The sequence below is a fragment of the Sinohyriopsis cumingii genome, unplaced genomic scaffold (genome assembly GCF_028554795.1).
Source record: "Sinohyriopsis cumingii isolate HCF-2022 unplaced genomic scaffold, ASM2855479v2 utg001324l, whole genome shotgun sequence".
Lineage (NCBI taxonomy): Eukaryota > Metazoa > Mollusca > Bivalvia > Unionida > Unionidae > Sinohyriopsis > Sinohyriopsis cumingii.
In genome coordinates, this window is record NW_028315983.1 from 526,442 (window position 1) to 545,871 (window position 19,430).

The 19,430-nt window shown below is 34.8% G+C and overlaps 1 protein-coding gene across 1 annotated transcript in view; it reads right to left on the reverse strand.

Annotated features, from left to right (window-relative positions):
- Positions 1 to 19,430, reverse strand: part of LOC149772644 (uncharacterized) — a 225,156-nt gene that overhangs the window by 116,592 nt on the left and 89,134 nt on the right. The window contains exons 19-22 of the mRNA XM_089947533.1: positions 19,064 to 19,255; positions 13,012 to 13,146; positions 8,984 to 9,052; positions 3,165 to 3,799 (exon numbers count right to left, since the gene is read on the reverse strand). Coding sequence (XP_089803659.1) covers positions 3,165 to 3,799; positions 8,984 to 9,052; positions 13,012 to 13,146; positions 19,064 to 19,255 — 1,031 coding nt within the window. The remainder of the gene's footprint in view (positions 1 to 3,164; positions 3,800 to 8,983; positions 9,053 to 13,011; positions 13,147 to 19,063; positions 19,256 to 19,430) is intronic.

A 19,430-nucleotide genomic window follows, 5' to 3' on the forward strand; every position in this document is an offset into this window, starting at 1 on the left:
TAATGCTTAACTGAAGTATAGCATTTTATATTTTATATGATAAGCTCAAGGAGACAGCTTTCTTTATATGAAAATTTGCCCAAATATGGTTAATGATGGGATGGGTTTAACATCAAATATGGACCTATTGAAGGCAAATTACAGCCATAAAACCAAAACAAAAGGCCTGGTATCACTTATCTGCAACATTATTATCTGTGAATCTTGCTCATTATTGAACCCATCCATGATCTTAACAATATAACCCCATATTACAAGTTTGATCATTATAGAGATAACAGGCTCAGGTGGCAGGGTACGGTTTTGTAAATTGGCCCCTGGCAAATTTCTTAACTTAAGGCTATGGTGTGACTTGTTCAGCTATTATTGTTTACTAATTAAAGATATGGATATATTTGTGAACTAGGTGTTTTGGGATTGTTGTTCTTGAAATTGATGTCAGGCATGTACTCCTACACCTACCATAGTTACTCTGCAGTATGTTGATGATGAAATACCAATAGTCAGCTCAGAAGAAGAGCTAGCATCCCATAGCAGCAAACATATGGGTTTGGGGCAAGTAGAATACCTCAAAAATGGCTTGGATGAAAAGTGTTTTCAGTTGCATCAGCCTGTTTAGTACACACCGTTTTGCAGAACTGTCATCTAGGAAAAGGGTTTGTGTTTGCACTGTGAGCATCACATGGTGTCAAAAATGATCTTCAGACATGAAAATTGAAGGAATAAATTTGGGATTGGGTGCTTAAACTTCTGCTATGAACTGTCATTGACTTCTCTGGTCAAGTGGATAATATTCTTATGCTTTGTTTTAATATAGGTATCCAAAAATATGGACCTTTTTGACCATTACTTGTGTAATTTATTTTTTAAGATTTTTTTATACTAGGTTGCTGATTGTAGCATTAAATTTGTACATAAAAACTGGCCCCTGCCCCCTCATCCAATCAGATGCAAGATCAACTCATTTTATGTGTATGCATCTTGCTTATTACTGAATCTGTACAATATCTTAATAGTACAAGAATATATTCCAAGTTTGATCAAAACTGGATCAGAAATATGGCTTCCAGTGAAGTAACAAAATCAGCCAATCAGATGCATGACTACCTCATTACTATGCAAGGATCTCAATCATTATTGCATTCATCTGAGATCTTGATGCTACAGGCACATATACCAAGTCTCATCAAACCAACCAGAAATATTGCTTCCACAGGCATAACAAGCTCAGCCAATCAGATGCAAGATCACCTAATTAATATGCATGGTTGTTGCTCAATATGGAACCTATCCAAAATATGATGATATAAGCATATATTCCAAGTACACAATCAAAATTAGATCAGAAATAAGGCTTCCTGAGGCATAACAAGTTCAGCTAATCAGAAGCAAGATAGCCTACTTAGCATGCATAGATTTTGCTCGTTATCAAACTTGTCTGATAACTTAATGATAAAGTGTATATTCCAAGTCTGATGAAAATCAAATCGGAAATATGACCTCCAGTGTGGTAACAAGATTTAACCAATCAGATGCAAGGTCACCAAAATAATATACAAAGATCTTGCTCATTATCAAACACATCTATTATTCTAATCATATGAACCCATGTTCCAAGTCTGATTAAATCAGATCAGAAATAAGGACACAGGACAGATGTTGGATGATGCATAGCCATGCCACAAGCTCACATGACCTTATGGCCAGGATGGCTGAGGATATAAAAGTGTGAGTGATCAGGAACTCACAAGTTACTCCCACTTTTTGACATCAGTCAGTATCTTAAAGGCAGGGTTCCTGAACCAAAATGATTCTTCCAGGAAATTTAAATAAGGAAATGAAAATATTTTAGAAGTCATTTTTATCTGATACTTTGATTAAAAACAATACTGCAGCAGAAGGCACATATGCAAAAATCTCTTAGTTACCAGACTAAATCATGGCTACCAATGCAATGTGATGATCATTGCAAAATTGTAAAGTTGCTGTGGAAAGATAACTTTATTTCTCTATATAAAAAAGCGTTTAACTTTTTAATATCAAATTCCAGGATATTTTATTACAAAAAAGTAATTTTCAAGTTGGTTTCTGGAATATTTTCACTGAATTCAAATTCCAGTTGGATTCCAGGACCAACCTAAAAATCAGGAGGGCATTGGAACCCTGTAAAATGTTTTACATTTCCTGGAAAAAGCACAATAATCCAGTCTGGGTGTATGACCCACCTTAATCCCAAGAGTCACCTATATGTTTGGTGGCTAAAAAGTGTAACACTTTTTGAGCACATTTATCACCGTAAAATAATATGCTGGATAAGTGATGACAGTGGTCTAGTTTTGGTGTGCAATATGTTCACAGATGGTCTCCACATACAAGTAGTTGAAATGATATTGGAATTTGAGCCCAGACACAACTGTAACGATTTTTATTAATGCCAGAAAGAAGGTCACAGTGATTGCATTTTGGTATGAGACATATGCTCATCCCAAAATGTACATTACTGATGTTTGATGTCAACAGGAGTAACTGTATAGGAGTTGCAGAAGAGACAGAATGGATGAACACAATATTCAGCAACTTTTATAAATCTGGTAAAGTAGCCCACTGTGACCCAGTTTTGGTACAAAACATACATTTTAATATACATGTTAAGCTAAAGTTTGGTGGCAACAGGTAAAAAGGTGTTAAGAATCAGTTCCCACACACAATTTCTACAATTTTTTAAAATAATTAAATCTGGAAAGTAGGTCAAGATGACTTAGAGTTTTGGGGTACAATTCATGTCTATCACAAGATTTACCTATATGTGTATAGGATCTATAGCCCAGCCTGGACAAGATGAACTGATGGAAAGACGGCAAATGGACAAAGTGAATCCTACATATCACCCGCTCTTGAAGCAGGGGTATAAGAATGATACTGATATGCATGTTCTTTTCAATTATGGGAAGATGTACAGTTTATGAGTAAAAATACAAAAATAAATAATGTCTTATTCAAGTTTCACAGAATAACAAATGACAAGTATACAAAAGCAGATGACATTTATATAACTTGTGTATCATGTAGGGGCAGGAGATACTGTATGTGTATTTATAATAGTACAACAGACAAAACAATGTGTAACGTACACTCACTATATTGACTTTCAGAATACTACTCACTATATTGACTTTCAGAACACTGTCTTGCCAGCCAACTGTACTGTGATGTACACTCACTATATTGACTTTCAGTACACTGTCTTGCCAGCCAACTGTACTGTGATGTACACTCACTATACTGACTTTCAGTACACTGTCTTGCCAGACAACTGTACTGTGATGTACACTCACTATACTGACTTTCAGTACACTGTCTTGCCAGACAACTGTACTGTGATGTACACTCACTATATTGACTTTCAGTACACTGTCTTGCCAGACAACTGTACTGTGATGTACACTCACTATATTGACTTTCAGTACACTGTCTTGCCAGCCAACTGTACTGTGATGTACACTCACTATATTGACTTTCAGAACACTGTCTTGCCAGCCAACTGTACTGTGATGTACACTCACTATATTGACTTTCAGTACACTGTCTTGCCAGCCAACTGTACTGTGATGTACACTCACTATATTGACTTTCAGAACACTGTCTTGCCAGCCAACTGTACTGTGATGTACACTCACTATATTGACTTTCAGTACACTGTCTTGCCAGCCAAGTGTACTGTGATGTACACTCACTATATTGACTTTCAGTACACTGTCTTGCCAGCCAACTGTACTGTGATGTACACTCACTATATTGACTTCCAGAACACAAGATATTCATACCAGCAAAATGTGATACCATATATACTCATGTACAAGTCAGGTCTAATGGTGAATAACATAGACCCAGATCTACTTTCACATAACATGCTGGAAGAATGGGTCTACACTGTTTGTTCTACTGATTACTCTAAAAAGACTTCACAGGTTTAGATCTGCCAGCGCTTCATGCAATGGCAAATCTACATCTAGTTTGCAGCTGGACTCATCTTATATCCATGTATATATGGTACCTATATCTTTATTCGGCAGGTGAAGCAAGAAGTAGTCTAAGTTTAAAGAAGATACAAGCAAAAAAGCACTGATGTAAATTACTATGGCTATTGATTCCTACATGAGGTACACTTACACTAAATCCAATTTAAATGATTTTTCATTCCAATCCCCAAACCCACTCTTCAGCTGCTTGGACTTGATAACTCTTAAAACTGTTGTTGATGTCAACTTACAAATTCTATCTTGTCTGTTGCAACCTTTGGGCAAATATGATTTAATGCTTAATTTTCTTAAGAAAAGAAAACAAATATCTAGATGCAAAGTGCAGATTTGTGTAACCAACAAATAAAGACGACACAGCAAACACATTAAAGAGACTGGTTTACAATGTTCAGTGCTCCAAACCAACGTTCATAAAGTCAAGATTCAATACAAAAAACTATTGTGCCATTAAAACTGAAGGTGAACAATATTTTGCCTATTTGACAGGGCACCACAACAAGCAGAGTTGTCTTGGATCTAATATGCTGCATCGATTTTACACTGATTTTACACTTATTTTACACTTATTTTACACTGTATTGATTTTACATTCATTGTACACGATTGATTTGATATTAATTTTACACTGTACTCATTTTAAAATTTGCAACAGATTCTGGTCTGAAACTACACTTAACTTCTTAAAATATTAAAAAGCTTTCCTATTTTTTACTTGCAGTAAATAAAGCTGATAGAGTAGAAAAGACTGTATGGCAATCACAAAATTCAAATACTTTCTTCAGTGAATCAAACTCCAAGACTTGTATTTGATGAATTCCTTAAACTTTCAGACAATTAATTCTAATTAGTACCCTTTTTTATAAACTCATTTTTCCCTGGAGATTCCTTTCAATTTTGCTTGAAATGCAGATTGGAAACACCTTAATTTTGGCACTTCTGAATGCATTCAAACACATCCATTTTGAGATTTTCATTTAGCTGATGTGTAGGTATAAAGAAGTCAGAGATTTTGATTGGCTACTACTTTGTCTATGCTTATGCAGAAGGGTGACAAGTGGACTTCTTAACTTTTATAATTTTTGTGTGCATATCACCCATGATTTTTGTCTCCTGGTCCCTTTTTACTTCTAATCTCAAGCATATCCTGCTTTGTGCAAAGGTTCTGTGTTCATTTCAGACCAGCCTGCCTTAGATCTGAGGCCAAAAAATCTAAAATCCTAACATAAACTCCAGTTGTGAAACCAGAAATTAATGTCCTAAAAGAAAGGTTTTTAATAATTGGGTTTCTTTTGGCTGTATCTTTTTACAAATGCAGAAAGTCTATATTATCTGGTATTATTGTAGAACTACATCTTTCTCTTTTTTCTGTAATGCCACTACTCTTAGTGTACAATAAATATGGCTGACGTTATAGAGCATGGAAGTAGAGTCCAACCTCATGACATTAATAATGTGGCATTTGGAGTAAAGAGTAAACTGATCTTTTTGCAAAGTTTCATAGAAATTGTCAGGGAATGGCTACTTTTGTAATTTCTGTCCTATGTTAATGCTCAAGTGATCAAGTAATCAAGCAATGTTCAAATTTGGTGATGTCATCGAAATTCACCCATAAACTCCTTGTTCCCTGAAGATTCTTTTGATGTTTGCCTGAAATGCAGGTAGAAAACACATTTTTGGGTTATTACTTTTAGCTGTATGCATACATGTATAGAAGACATTGTCTTTGACTGGCTACTTTACATGCTTGTGCAGAAGGGTGAGAATTGGACCAGTGATTTTCATGTCCTAACCCCTTTTTACTAATAATCTCAATGTATCCTATTGTTTGCAGAGATTCATCTGTGTGCAGCTCAGACTAGTCTGCTCTAGAACCGAGGCCAAAAAGTCTAAAATTGGAACACAAACTCCAATTGCAAAACCGGTGATTACTGGCCTAGAAGAAATTTGGGTGTCAAAAATTATGTTCCTGCAGATATATTTTTTTTGTGTGCAAGTGAGAAGTCTACTTGGTATCACTGTAGAACCACACCTTTACCCTTTTCTTTTAATAACTGATGCATCACAAATGATGTTGACATTGCAGAGCTCAGAAGTAGGATACAACCTCATGACATGTAAACATGGCATGCTGGGTAACGAGTTAAGACGTTCATTTCCATCCTTTCTACCAACTCCGTCTCAAACAAGCAATCCTCAATTTGTCAACACTAACAAAAGAGGGGGTATATATAATTTATTGGTTTAATGGGATATCTTTGAATTTAAACTAAACATGGTGAGATCTGATGATTTATAACATCATGGACGATTCAATATCTGCAGAACGGCCCTGTCTATGAGGCATACACAATTAACTGATGAAGACAAAAGTTAGGTGTTCAGTATTCATACAAGAGAATCTGAGACTGCTCCACACTAAAATAGGATTGAAAAATCTACATAACTTTACTTAACACACTTGAATAAAAATTATTTCTCATCCAAGCATTGTTAGGTTAGAATGGATAGTAAGCATTATATGTTGCCTCTAAATATGTGCATCCATTAATTCTCCCATAATTGGTAAATATCAACCAATGTTTTTTTCAGAAACCCCTTGTGGGTTTTTGGCGTGTAGAATAGATTTGATGCACTGTCCTGCATGCCATAAAAGGCAACTAATGGATATAGAAGACTGTAGCATGCCAGACACCTGACCAAAAGGGTGCAGGTTTGAATCCTACCATCGGATCAACAATGTATTGGGCATGGCACTTTTCTCAAATTGCCTCGGCACTAAATAACCTACTTTGTGTTGCTATATTGGAAACACTAAACCACTGTATTAGAAAATATCCTGTTCTCAGTATCCAATTTCTGCATGGTTAGTCATCATTAAAAATGTTGCCAAATTTTCTCTGTCAAGATTTCAGCTGTATCCCAAGAACTTGTCTGAAAGTATGTCACTGAATCATCAGTTCCATCACTATCTACTATTGAAGAAACAAAACAAATAAGATATTGCTATATATATATATCTATATATATTATTTTTATGATCATAGTTTGTAAAGGTCAATTAGTTTATAATATTTTAAATATTAATTTTCTCTACGGTTATAAATTTGCATTTTAAAGATTAGTCATTCTTGTATAGTGTGTAAATTCATTCATAAAGTCCCAAAGTTGAGGTGTACTATTAATCCAAACAAACATTATGTGATTTTGACTTGAAGACGCGCATTCTTGCAAGGTGTGTGTGTGTGTGTATGTGATTTGGATTTTTAATGTAGCTTTAACAATTTTTCAGTCATAGCGCTATGATGTCTGCAGTGTGCCAGTTTATAGTGATGTCTAGCACTGGAGCATCATGCCGCAGACCTGTAGCATGATGTCCCACCCAGTCACATTATCCTGACACCAGGCCGACCAGTCCTAACACTAACCTCTTAATGATGAGCGCCGAGCTGTTAGTACCATTTTTATATGTCTTTGGTATGACTCGGCTAGGGATAGAACCCATGACCTCTCGCATCTGAGGTGGATGCTCTAACCACTCAGCCATCAGAGCGGTCCATTCTTGTCAGGCCAGAATGACTTAATTCCTGATCAGCTAGTGTAACCCACCTGAACTTGTTTACAGTTGAGATTATTAATAGGTGACACTATCTGCAATTATTCACTAGAATTATTATGTGCTTGAACTATTCAGACTATTGGGAATTGTAGCTATTACTGTGACTTCATTTAATGACATTTTGGGATTATATTATCATGATTTCACCAACACAATTTTTTTTACACCAGCACATTAGTGAATATCACTCAGAATACCACTGGAACTCATTTGGATTAATTGATACTTCTGGACTTCATAAACATTTATAACTGTTTAGGATTTCATTCACCATTCTCTAAGTTATTTTTATTTTTTCACTTTGTATTTTAGGAAAATAAATTATATTTCCAATTTTACAAAACTTGTTGGTATTTGCTCTTTCTTGTTACTTAGTTTAAGATCACAGAGTTGTAACATAGGTACTCAGTTTATGAATTTAGTGGAGAAATTCACATGAATTATCCAGCTGATGGAAGCAGGCATGCAGGAATCACAGATGTTCTTAGGTACAAAGTCTTCTTTACTTCTTAAACAGCATTAGAAGATGTATATGTATAAATAAAAGACACATATGCATGATGCAGGCAACTTGAGATAACTGTGTGTGTGTGTGTGTGTGTGTGTGTGTGCTGTTTAGTTCAAGTTTAGGGTAACTAAACTGGGATCCAAGGATACAGAAAACTTAGTACATATGGCACATTAAACAAAGTTCTCAACATAAGGCCAATTTTTAAAAAATCATGTCAGAGATTTTATAAATGGACCAAGAGGGTAGAGAGGATAACAAGGATGACTAATTCCATTCAACTAACTCTGTCACCCTCTTTAAATGAATTATTATTATTATCATTATTAATGGACTATACTAAATATCCAGAAGTCCCTATCACAGGAAAACTATTTAAGTCCTGTAAATTTTCAGACTGAAACACCTTCCTCCAGAAGGTTTTATCATAAATGATTATATCTTTCCCTCAAGCAATGGTTGCAGGTCCAAAATCTGAATCCCACTGTCAAGAAAAAGATTTTTTTTTTTTTAAAACACTGTTCTAAATATGATGCCTAAATACAGCACTGGAAAATGGAACCTACATGCACTTAATAAAGGTGAAATTGATAAATGGAAGAATGGTCAGCTAGACTGACAAATAGATATATGGATGGACAGATAGACAAATAGATAGATAGGCTGCCAAATGGAAAAATAGATGGATGGACAGATGGAGAAAGGTAGTAAGATAAGCACTAATAGTATCCAGTTGCAGCATAACATAAATCCTTTTCACACAGAGCAGTCTCCGATTATCACTAAGTGCAAGGTTATGATCAATGGGGTAGTTGATACCTGAAGCGAGTTTTTCATCCGGGCTGGGTGGGGGAGTACGTACGCCTTCATCATCATCAGGAATTAGGTCTGTAAATGGGAACAACCAACAGCAATGAAGCACAAGATGCTACAAGTGCACAATATTCCAATCAGAAAAGAATAGCTATGACAAATGCCTCTGCTAAACTTTTAACTGTAATATTGTGCATGCACATTTTGTTCAGAATTAAAACAAAGTCAACACAAAGACTGGAAGACCAGACTACAAAAAGGGAACAGAAAGGATGTCAATGATGTCTTGTTGGTTTGCAGTGAACAAATTTCATCATACCAACAACTTCTTTAAGGCAACCCCACTTATATGGTTGTGCACTTTTTTTACAGCTTCTTTGAACAACATTATAGTCAGGGACTAATGCAGTATATGAAGGTTTCAGCTAAAGACTGCAAGTGATGTATATGATACATGGCTTTTAACAACTTTACGAACATTTAGTTATTTAACTCTAACCCTAACATTTTGAATGTAGCCACTCTGTGTCAGAAAAGTGGTACCTATGTTATGTAATTCATAGACCAGACAAAAGGCTATGTGAACTGAATCATTTCCCTTTTACATTTTATAATTCTCACTGCTGTTGTTTCCAGAAAATTATCAATAAAATTCTGCCATACAAAAGTATATACCACAAAGACAAAATGCAAAAACCTGCATACATATATTACAATCATTTCTTACACATGAAATTGAGCATAGTATGCAAAGAAATACTACATGATTGTAATGTCTATAACAAAGGCATAAAATAACACCATAAAATTCTACTACCATGTCTACGTGACAGTTATCTCAACCATTTAAAACAGTTTCCTTTAAAGGACAAAGTTTATGTTAAAAATGCATAGTATTTCTCCACAGCCAAGACGAACTAGGATCATGTAAAAAAAAGCAACCTGTGGCAACCAAATATCATTCACTGAATAACATCTTGCTGCTGTCAAGTAAGGCGGCGTTAGTAAAATTAGATCCAAGGTGCAACATATGATCATAAAGCAACAGAATGAGAAAAGATGACTCAATTTGTAAACATCTGGGAAATAATTAAAATTGTATTCATTGTCTTGCCTGCAACAAATATTCATTAAGCCCAAAACCTTTCACTGAGCAACAACTTCATTAAGCTCGTCTTTTGTAAGTATGCATGTATGTGCATATGTGTTTGTATGTATGTATGTGTGTGTATATATGTATGTATGTATGTATGTATGTGTGTGTATATGTATGTATGTATTTATGTATGTTTGTATGTATGTATATGTGTATGTATGTATGTGCATGTGTGTGTATGTTTGTGTGTGTGTGTGTATGTATGTATGTTATGTATGTTTGTACATTACTCACTTATTTTAGCATTATACTGAAAACTCACAAATCTGTTGATAATGTGTTTAAATATGGATACTGTTTCATTTCTTATGGAAATGGTAGAAAATATGATCATATTTCTCTTACATTTAAAAAGCATGATCAAAATTGTAACTGGAAGCTTGAAAATGACGGTTAGTGCCCATTAATTTGGAATCATACATTTTGCAAAAATGCCTTTAACAAAATTATATCCTCAATAAAATACACAATATGCAATGAAATATTTATCAACAAAAATGTTGTGAATTGCCGACTAGTGTTGACACAGAGAAAAAAAAAAAAACAAATAAGTTTTCCCATGTGAAATTGGTGTTGTAATTAATTTGTTTCTATCTGGTGTTAATCTAATCATTATAAATGTGACATGCCTTGTCTTCAAATGGGTCATGATTTAGATGACTCCTGCCAATGAACCTAATTAAGCGGCTACGCAGTGGCTAAGCTGATTAATATTGACAACTGTTGAGTATCATGGCGATGAACCTAATTAAGTGGCTACTCAGTGGCTAAGCTAGATTAATACTGACATCTGTTGAGTATCATGGCGATGAACCTAATTAAGTGGCTACTCAGTGGCTAAGCTGGATTAATACTAACATCTGTTGAGTATCATGGTGATGAACCTAATTAAGTGCCTACTCGGTGGCTAAGCTGGATTAATACTAACAACTGTTGAGTATCATGGCGATAAACCTAATTAAGTGGCTACTCAGTGGCTAAGCTGGATTAATGTTGACAACTGTTAAGCACCTAACAGTAGTGTAACATGATGACACTAGTTAGATTAATTTCCTCAGCCAACACATGATGTGATGTGTGATGTGATTTTGATTTTTAACGTAGCTTTAACAATTTTTCAGTCATATCGCTACGATGTCTGCAATGTTGCAGTTTATAGTGATGTCTAGCACTGGGGCATCATGCCACAGACATGTAGCATGATGTCCCACCCAGTCACATTATCCTGACACCAGGCCGACCAGTCCTAACACTAACCTCTTAATGCTGAACGCCAAGCGAGGCAGCTGTTAGTACCATTTTTTAAGTCTTTGGTATGACTCGGCCGGGGATCGAACCCACGACCTCCTGCATCCGAGGCGGACGCTCTAACCACTAGGCCATCGGAGCGGTCGCCAACACATGAAGGTGCTGATATCACACTAGCATACATGTAACAGGGTCAGTCTATTTCTTATTAAAATCAAAAACCATAGACGAGTCTTATACTCTTATGTTTTTGTGTGTGCCTTATCTGTGGATTGTTGTCCAAAACCTGCAGTTAGATATTTGAAATTAAACTTGCAAATTCAAATAAAATGTGAAAAGTGTTGTCTTTACTCTTTCTTTTGGTCATTTGTTTTGGGATCCCAATGTAGTGTTCTGGGACAATAACTCTGCCATGTGCAAGCTGTTTTTATTAGTAAAAAGCAATATAGGGTTGTATTCAACAGATGTTATATGCTATCAACAAAGTGACATGTAAAATCAGGATTTAACCTGTGCAAATATTGCTGGGTTTGTGAGCAGTCTAATTCTGGCTATGTTTGTTAGTGTCTGCTTACAATGGGAACAAATGTTCTGACCTTAAAAGGGAATCAACTCCAACTTTACTAATACACAAATTTGTGAGTACTGCATGCCAGCTTGACCTATATTAAAAGTCTGTCATCAGTTGACTGTATGACTCTGTAAGCTTTAATATCCATAAATATTTAAATCATATTATTATTTCCGTAAGACAATGAAAATTATAATTTTCTTGTATCAATTATAGTTGCATCATGAGACACATACCAGGGCAACACAGGTTGTTTCCATTAGCAGGCTCTTATGACAGGCAGTAGGACATATTGGTCCTTTTTTTACATACCCAAACACCCACCCACATTAATACCTTCTTTATGCAATACTGATTAAAAAGTGAGTTTTAACAGCAAGTATCATGATGCATGTTCCCAACAGCTTGTACAAAGGCCTGAAATGGTTTAAATGGTTGTAAAAACACTTCCTGAATGGTTTTGAGGGTGGTAGAAATACATACTGAATGTATGACCACTCAAAAAAGTGGACAAAAGTAAACAGGTTCATTAAAATCATTTATACAGGCAGGCGAAACAGAAAGCAAAAACAACTGCCAGCCAATATGTTCATTCCTTAATGTATAACTACTTATTTAATAAGAAGCTGTCTCAAACTCTCTCTTATTCATTGCAGGCAAGATAAAAAATAAACTAACCTTGTTCAGCAAACAACTGTTGTCAAATATCTGCATAAATTGGACTGCTTATGTACATGCATCTAGCTACAATTATCATAGATTCAGATCTGCCTTCCCATAATTCATCAGCAGATATAGTTCTATGCATTTTTTTGCTAATAATTTCAAGCTAACCATGTAGACCCAATCAAATGGTGCATTACAGGACAGCAGATCTGGATCTGCAGTCGAGTTCACATTATAAGCAGGTAAATAAATGAATAAAGATACTGAATCTGAATAATTTGTAAAGCACTATTTACAATCATAACATGATATAAAAGCCAATTAGGTGAATGCGACTACTGTATGCCACAATTCCATGCCACTTAAAGATGTACTACCAGAAAATATCTTTACCTTGAGGAGGTTCAGGGGCATTTCTCAGCTCTTCCTCAACTTCAGAAGCATCCAGTCTGGGAATGGCTCCCTCCCCATGCACTATTTGTGTTGCTACAAGTTGTTCCTCCACAGCTATTATTGGCTCTTCAAGTTCTAATGACAATGAGAAGAAAGCCAAAATACTTTTAATTTACTATTTTATACCAATTACCTCATGTTTTTGATGCATAACGTTCAATCCAAGTTTCGCTCAAAATATCTGACCTGATAAATTTCACATGGAAATGTCACAAAATGGTTCATTGTTTTTAATTAAAAATGACTTTATTCCATTCAATAATGTACAAAAGTATCAGATAAGATTTGTTTAAGAACTGACTGGACTTGCAGCACTAATCCTATAATCCAATACGTGGCATGAAAACCATTCAAGGGTGAAAAGTAAGTGTATGAATCAGTCCAACATATGGCATAGAATGTAACTCATTTTTGAAGCATGATGACACTGATGAATATACTTTATAATGCTTGAAATTATAAGATCTCAGTCATGAGATGAAATACCTTGAATTTAGAGACGGTTGGAAAATCTAGAACATTTCATATAATATTCACCAAAATATGCTTAATGTTTTACACTTTACATCAAGGACAAGTTAAAAAAAAAATTTTTAAAAACTTTATGTGTGACAGTTTAAAATTGATAGAAAGTAATAGGATCAATGCACAGTGATACTGTGAATGTTCCATCCATTTAGATGACAAAATTGTTAAAAAATTTCAAGACTGCTGACCTCCAAACCATTGGGCACTCTGGGCAATCTGAAAAGAAATCTCCATCTGATGCTGGAAAACATGCTTGTTTCTATATTTGGGGACTTTATTAGTCATTGTCCAAACCATGCAGACACGTCCTCAAGTCAAAGGGTCACATATCAAAATAAGAATAACATAACAGTCACATTAAGGTTAAGTTTTACGTAATCTGTTGTGCTATTACTTTTTTTTTTTACATTAAATAGAAGCCATTTTGAAAAAATGAAACAATTGGGCCATTTGAGTGTACTGTATGTGTCAATGTTCTTTGTTATGTAAATAAAAAATACATGGCAGTAAATAAATAAAAGATCTATTTGTAAGCACTTACCTGAACATTATATAGATAATTATGAAACATTCGGAGACAAATTATTTGAAAAAAATATCCATACACATCTCCCTTGGCAATTCCAGAGCAGCTGGGTCCATAAATATTGATTGCAATATAAATGATATAAAACAAGGAAACAAAGTGAATACTAAGAGCTGGGGTGTGGTGTTGAGGTGCTGGCAAGTTTTGTTGATACCAGAGAATTATAATCTCCTTTGTCCTACACAAATATTCAAATACATGTAATGGATTTTAATATTAATGGATATTTGATTTAAGAAGTCATAAAAGTTAATAAACTGATGAGTGACTTTAAAATATAACAAGATGACAAGTAGTACTCACAAATTCATGTGCTAGCCAATTCTGATCTGCCTTCCTCACAGTAGCCGCATGTATATACATTGTAGGCAAACACAAATGAACTAAGGATTTGCAGCTAGAATAACACATAAACTACATAAGCTAATCCATCATTGATTTTCACTCTCACAATACACTTCCTGTCAACATGACTATGACTATTTATAGCTCCAAATCTTTTGTACTAAAACACATGATCGGCACATAGCGGTTGCACTGCCAGGAACACTACTGTCAAATCAAGAAAAAGAAAAATCAGCCAAAAGGAAAGAGATCAGACAAATATACATATTTTATTTAACTTGTAAGCTATTTTTGAATGTATCACTGCAAATTCTTAAGAACAATATATTGATTAGCCAAGGGGAAAAAATTAGACTGACCCACATCCCAATATTACTGTGATTTAGTATCATTTATGAACTGTACTCAGCTAAGATAATTTGTTAATTAGCCTGTGTCATCATGTCCAAGGGCCAGTAAGTTCTAAACAGCCGTCAAAGTTAGATTAGCCAAGTTGAGCGCTTAATTTGGTTCTCATAGAAGTGCATGTGTGCACTTACCAACATTTTCACTGACTGATGCCTCATTATATACTGTATAGTGTTATTTATTGAGGAATTATTACAAAATTGTTTTAAAAAATTAAAGATTGCTGACGTCCAAACAATTAGGCACTCTGGACAATCTGAAAATACATCTCCATCTGCTGCTGGAAATTTTTTTAATATGATTCCTTATTCAAATCAGCAAATTTTATGATGATTCCTAACATCTTTGTAATAACAACTGTTTTCGATGACAATACCAGCAATACACTGAGCCTTCATTTACCAATTTTGATAGCGATTCTTCATGCTAAGCAGCCTATGTTTTTTCCTTGTCTGTAAGACAAAACTGGATCCAGACCTGCCTCCACACTGTAATAGGTTTGCAAGTATCAGATAAAACTGGATCCAGACCTGCCTCCACATTGTAATAGGTTTGCAAGTATCAGATAAAACTGGATCCAGACCTGCCTCCACATTGTAATAGGTTTGCAAATATCAGATAAAACTGGATCCAGACCTGCCTCCACATTGTAATAGGTTTGCAAGTATCAGATAAAACTGGATCCAGACCTGCCTCCACATTGTAATAGGTTTGCAAGTATCAGATAAAACTGGATCCAGACCTGCCTCCACATTGTAATAGGTTTGCAAGTATCAGATAAAACTGGATCCAGACCTGCCTCCACATTGTAATAGGTTTGCAAGTATCAGATAAAACTGGATCCAGACCTGCCTCCACACTGTAATAGGTTTGCAAGTCTCAGAGTTTGCTAAATTTAGTGGTGTAATACAAGATTTGTTGCCAAATACCGAAATAAACTTGAATGATGTAAGTTATATGTTAGCAATTATTTTGACTGCATGCCGTATATACCGGTACAAGTTATTTTGTGAACATAACTGATCATGTTAAATGCATTCTATTATTTTCAATTACTTGAAATACGCAAATAAAAGAAATTATGAAAATACAAGACATGTCCATATATGGTGCAGGAGCAATGGAAACAATATCATTCACATAATATTTATGCAACTAATTTAAATAGTGTGTATTATGTTAAACTGACCTTCTGTGAAAGATAAACATGTGACATGTAAATTAGAATTTGCGATATCCAATGTTCATTTTTGTCTGTGAAATACAGATGTAAAGCTATTTAGCAAGAGTCTACTGTATATACTAGATTAGAGGACAAGTCCAACTGCAAGGCTGTGCAGTTTGTTAGGAGTAATCAGCAGAACAAACAATACAAACTCTAATCTGTCAGCACATTATGCTATGGCAGATTAGGATCTATGTTGTCTGCAGTTTGACCAGACTTATAAGTGAGTATACTTGGTACATGAAATGAATGGCAATTTTCCTACATAGGCACATGTACAGTCTTAGAATAATATCCAATAACATTTAATATGTCAATTTGTTTTTAATTTTTTTAAAATTATAAAATCCATTGCAAAGAATACAATAGGTTATATTAATAATATACAGGATGAAAAATTTGAGACTTAACTTTCATTTTTAAACTAGTAGTACATAGCCAAAAATATTTACAAGAGGTAATTAACAGTAATTCAATCTCATTTTCCCCACTGTGAATTCTATTGTAGGAACTAGCTGTGGAGTTGTAACATTTTTGGAAGTACTGGTACAATATTGCCAAAGTGTTTCAAGTTCATCTCTGAACAGTTTCAACAGCTTGTCAACGCTGTAGTTGGAGTATTCCTGATTTAAAAGTATCACAAGTTTGGTTGATCTGACATGAACTTAAAGCACTATTGAACCTCGCTGGCTGTAATTAATTTACTTAGCACAAAAATTACATAATGCCTGTCAAGCTAAATCACATTTTACAAATGTGTACTGAGATTAGCTGTCACAGATTCATTTTTAGCAGTCATCAACTTCTAGCCATTTGAATGAGAACTTATTCTTTACATCCTCATCAATATCTTTAACTTTTATTTCCTCAGTTTTTGACAGAATACTCAATTTCCTCAGATGATTTCACTTCAATATTTTTGCAGACACAATTATTTGTCTCAAACAAAGTAAGCATTAGGTGGACTGGCTCAAGCTTTACGTCCACGCATGTTAATTGGTTAATCATACATCTGTGGTATTTTGGTCTTTTTTGACAAGGAAGAGTGAACAGAACATAACTAGTTCACTGATGAACTTTATCATCAAATAATTGGATCAGTTCACCCCACACCCACCCAGGAAATAGTTGCTGATCTCAAAAAATGACATTGGAGACAAATCATAGGATCTGTTGAATTTCTCAGCCCCGATTAATCCTACTATTTTTGGAATGGATCATCATAATCTGAGAGATCTGATCAAACCCCTGGAAAAAAAGGCTAAATCTGGCTCTCACTGGAACATTAGGAGGTGTATTTAGCAAAAGTGGGCACAACTACCTAAGAACAACTGCCTCCCTCTTTGTGTTAGAAAGAGGAGACCAAATACTTACTCAACTGGTTCGTTCAGCCACCTTGTCTGGGTAGAAAGGAGTTTTAAACTGGGTCTGAAGGTTCTGTTGGTTTCTGTGCTTAAAACATTTTGGAGGGGAGGTGTCAACCTTCTGGAAAGGGGTATTTCTTCACTGATTTAATGGTATCTGGGCCTGATACTCAAGCCAGGGACCAATGCTGCTGATCCCTTGAGTCTTGTTGTGAAACCAATTATGGGTGGTTAAAATTGGAAGTTGACTGAAGTATCAGATTGGGTTAATGGTGGATTTGTATTCCAACCTCCAACTAGTAATTGGATGAGGGAATAATCTCCTTGGCCACGAGGATAAGCACCAGACAAAGATACAGAAATAATACAATAGCAGATAATGTACTACTGCTATTAGAGACATTCATTTCATATACATTTTAACCGATCTTTTATGTGACATGTTGGTTTAGTGACCAAATACTATCTAGTTAACATAGAAAATTGTTTTACTGATATTTTGTACCAGTAACTTTCAAAAAAAAAGGAAAAGATTCATGCAACATTTTCTGAGCTTTCCCCTAGAAAAATCAGTCTACTCTTCAAAGATTGTCTCCAGGAATATTTCTATCAAACCTACTCAGCTGTCTTGTATGTGAATTTTATGAGAACAAGTTAATACAAATAAATGATAATAAAAAATTTCACTGCTATTGATTAATGACAGTATAATGCATGCAACAGTTGCCAGATTTAAAGCACACAACATTTAACAGATCAAAAAAAAAAAATGCATGCATTTTTAAGCCCTGCCATAAATTGAAAGTATGGTATAGATTTAAATTGGGAGTGCTTTCTGGTTGTCTTATCAATTATCAATATTTTACTCTTTCATTCGGTACTGCCAAATCAGTGTCAAGCTGCCACTGCTGGGAAAAAGAATAATACAGGTGATCTCTCAAGAAAAATATATATATCAAGATGCATATGACTATTATGATTATTTTCAAAATTAATGATATTTTATGAATTTAATATACATAAATACAGTTTAGAAGAACAATATCTTTAGTGAACTGTCATGTTTAATTCCATTGTTAGAGTAAAATCACATGCAACATAACCCAAAGTTCCCAATTATGTTAAAATCTGGTCCGACTGGACTGCACATCCCAGTAAACCAGAGGTTCCCAACACCCAGGTTGCAATCCTAATCAAGGCTGCAAGGATGTTCTGGAGGGTATTGATTTTTGTTTTTTTAGAGAGGCAAAACTTATCAAAATGTGGAAACGGGGTCGTGAGGCTCAGAAAAACTTTTTTAAGGTCATGGCGAAGAAAGGTTGGGAACCACTGTAGTAAACTGTCCAATCACGTGAAATTTAAAATCTGACTTGACTGGACATCCCAATAAAGTTTCAAGTTTTAGAGGGCTTAAATTTAAACAACTCTAGGTGCCAAGAATATATAATACTGTATACTAAAAAGTGACCACATTCAACATATACAAAATGGAAAAGAATTTGCAAGACCATTCCAGTGTTAGTACATATGAAGTACCTTCCACTATTTGTTCACGATGTAGTTTGTCACGATCCTCTTCATAACTATCCAATTGTGCTATTAAATCTAAATAGGCCTCAAGACGTTTAGCCTGAGCTTCAGGATCAGTGGATGTATCAAATGTAGAGGCCACTGGTCGTTTTGCATCAACAATGCTAACCATTTCCTCGGATAATGAAATGCTGTCCCCTGATTTAATATTAAATCAAGAGAAAATGTTTTAATCATGTAAACAATTTTGTTTGTTAGGTAATTATAATGAAAATTTTTAAGTCAATCCTAATCCAACAAAAAGATAAAAGATAAATTCCACTTTTCCTTCAAGGTATGCTTTATAAACGTTGTCAAATTCCTTAAAGTCTTT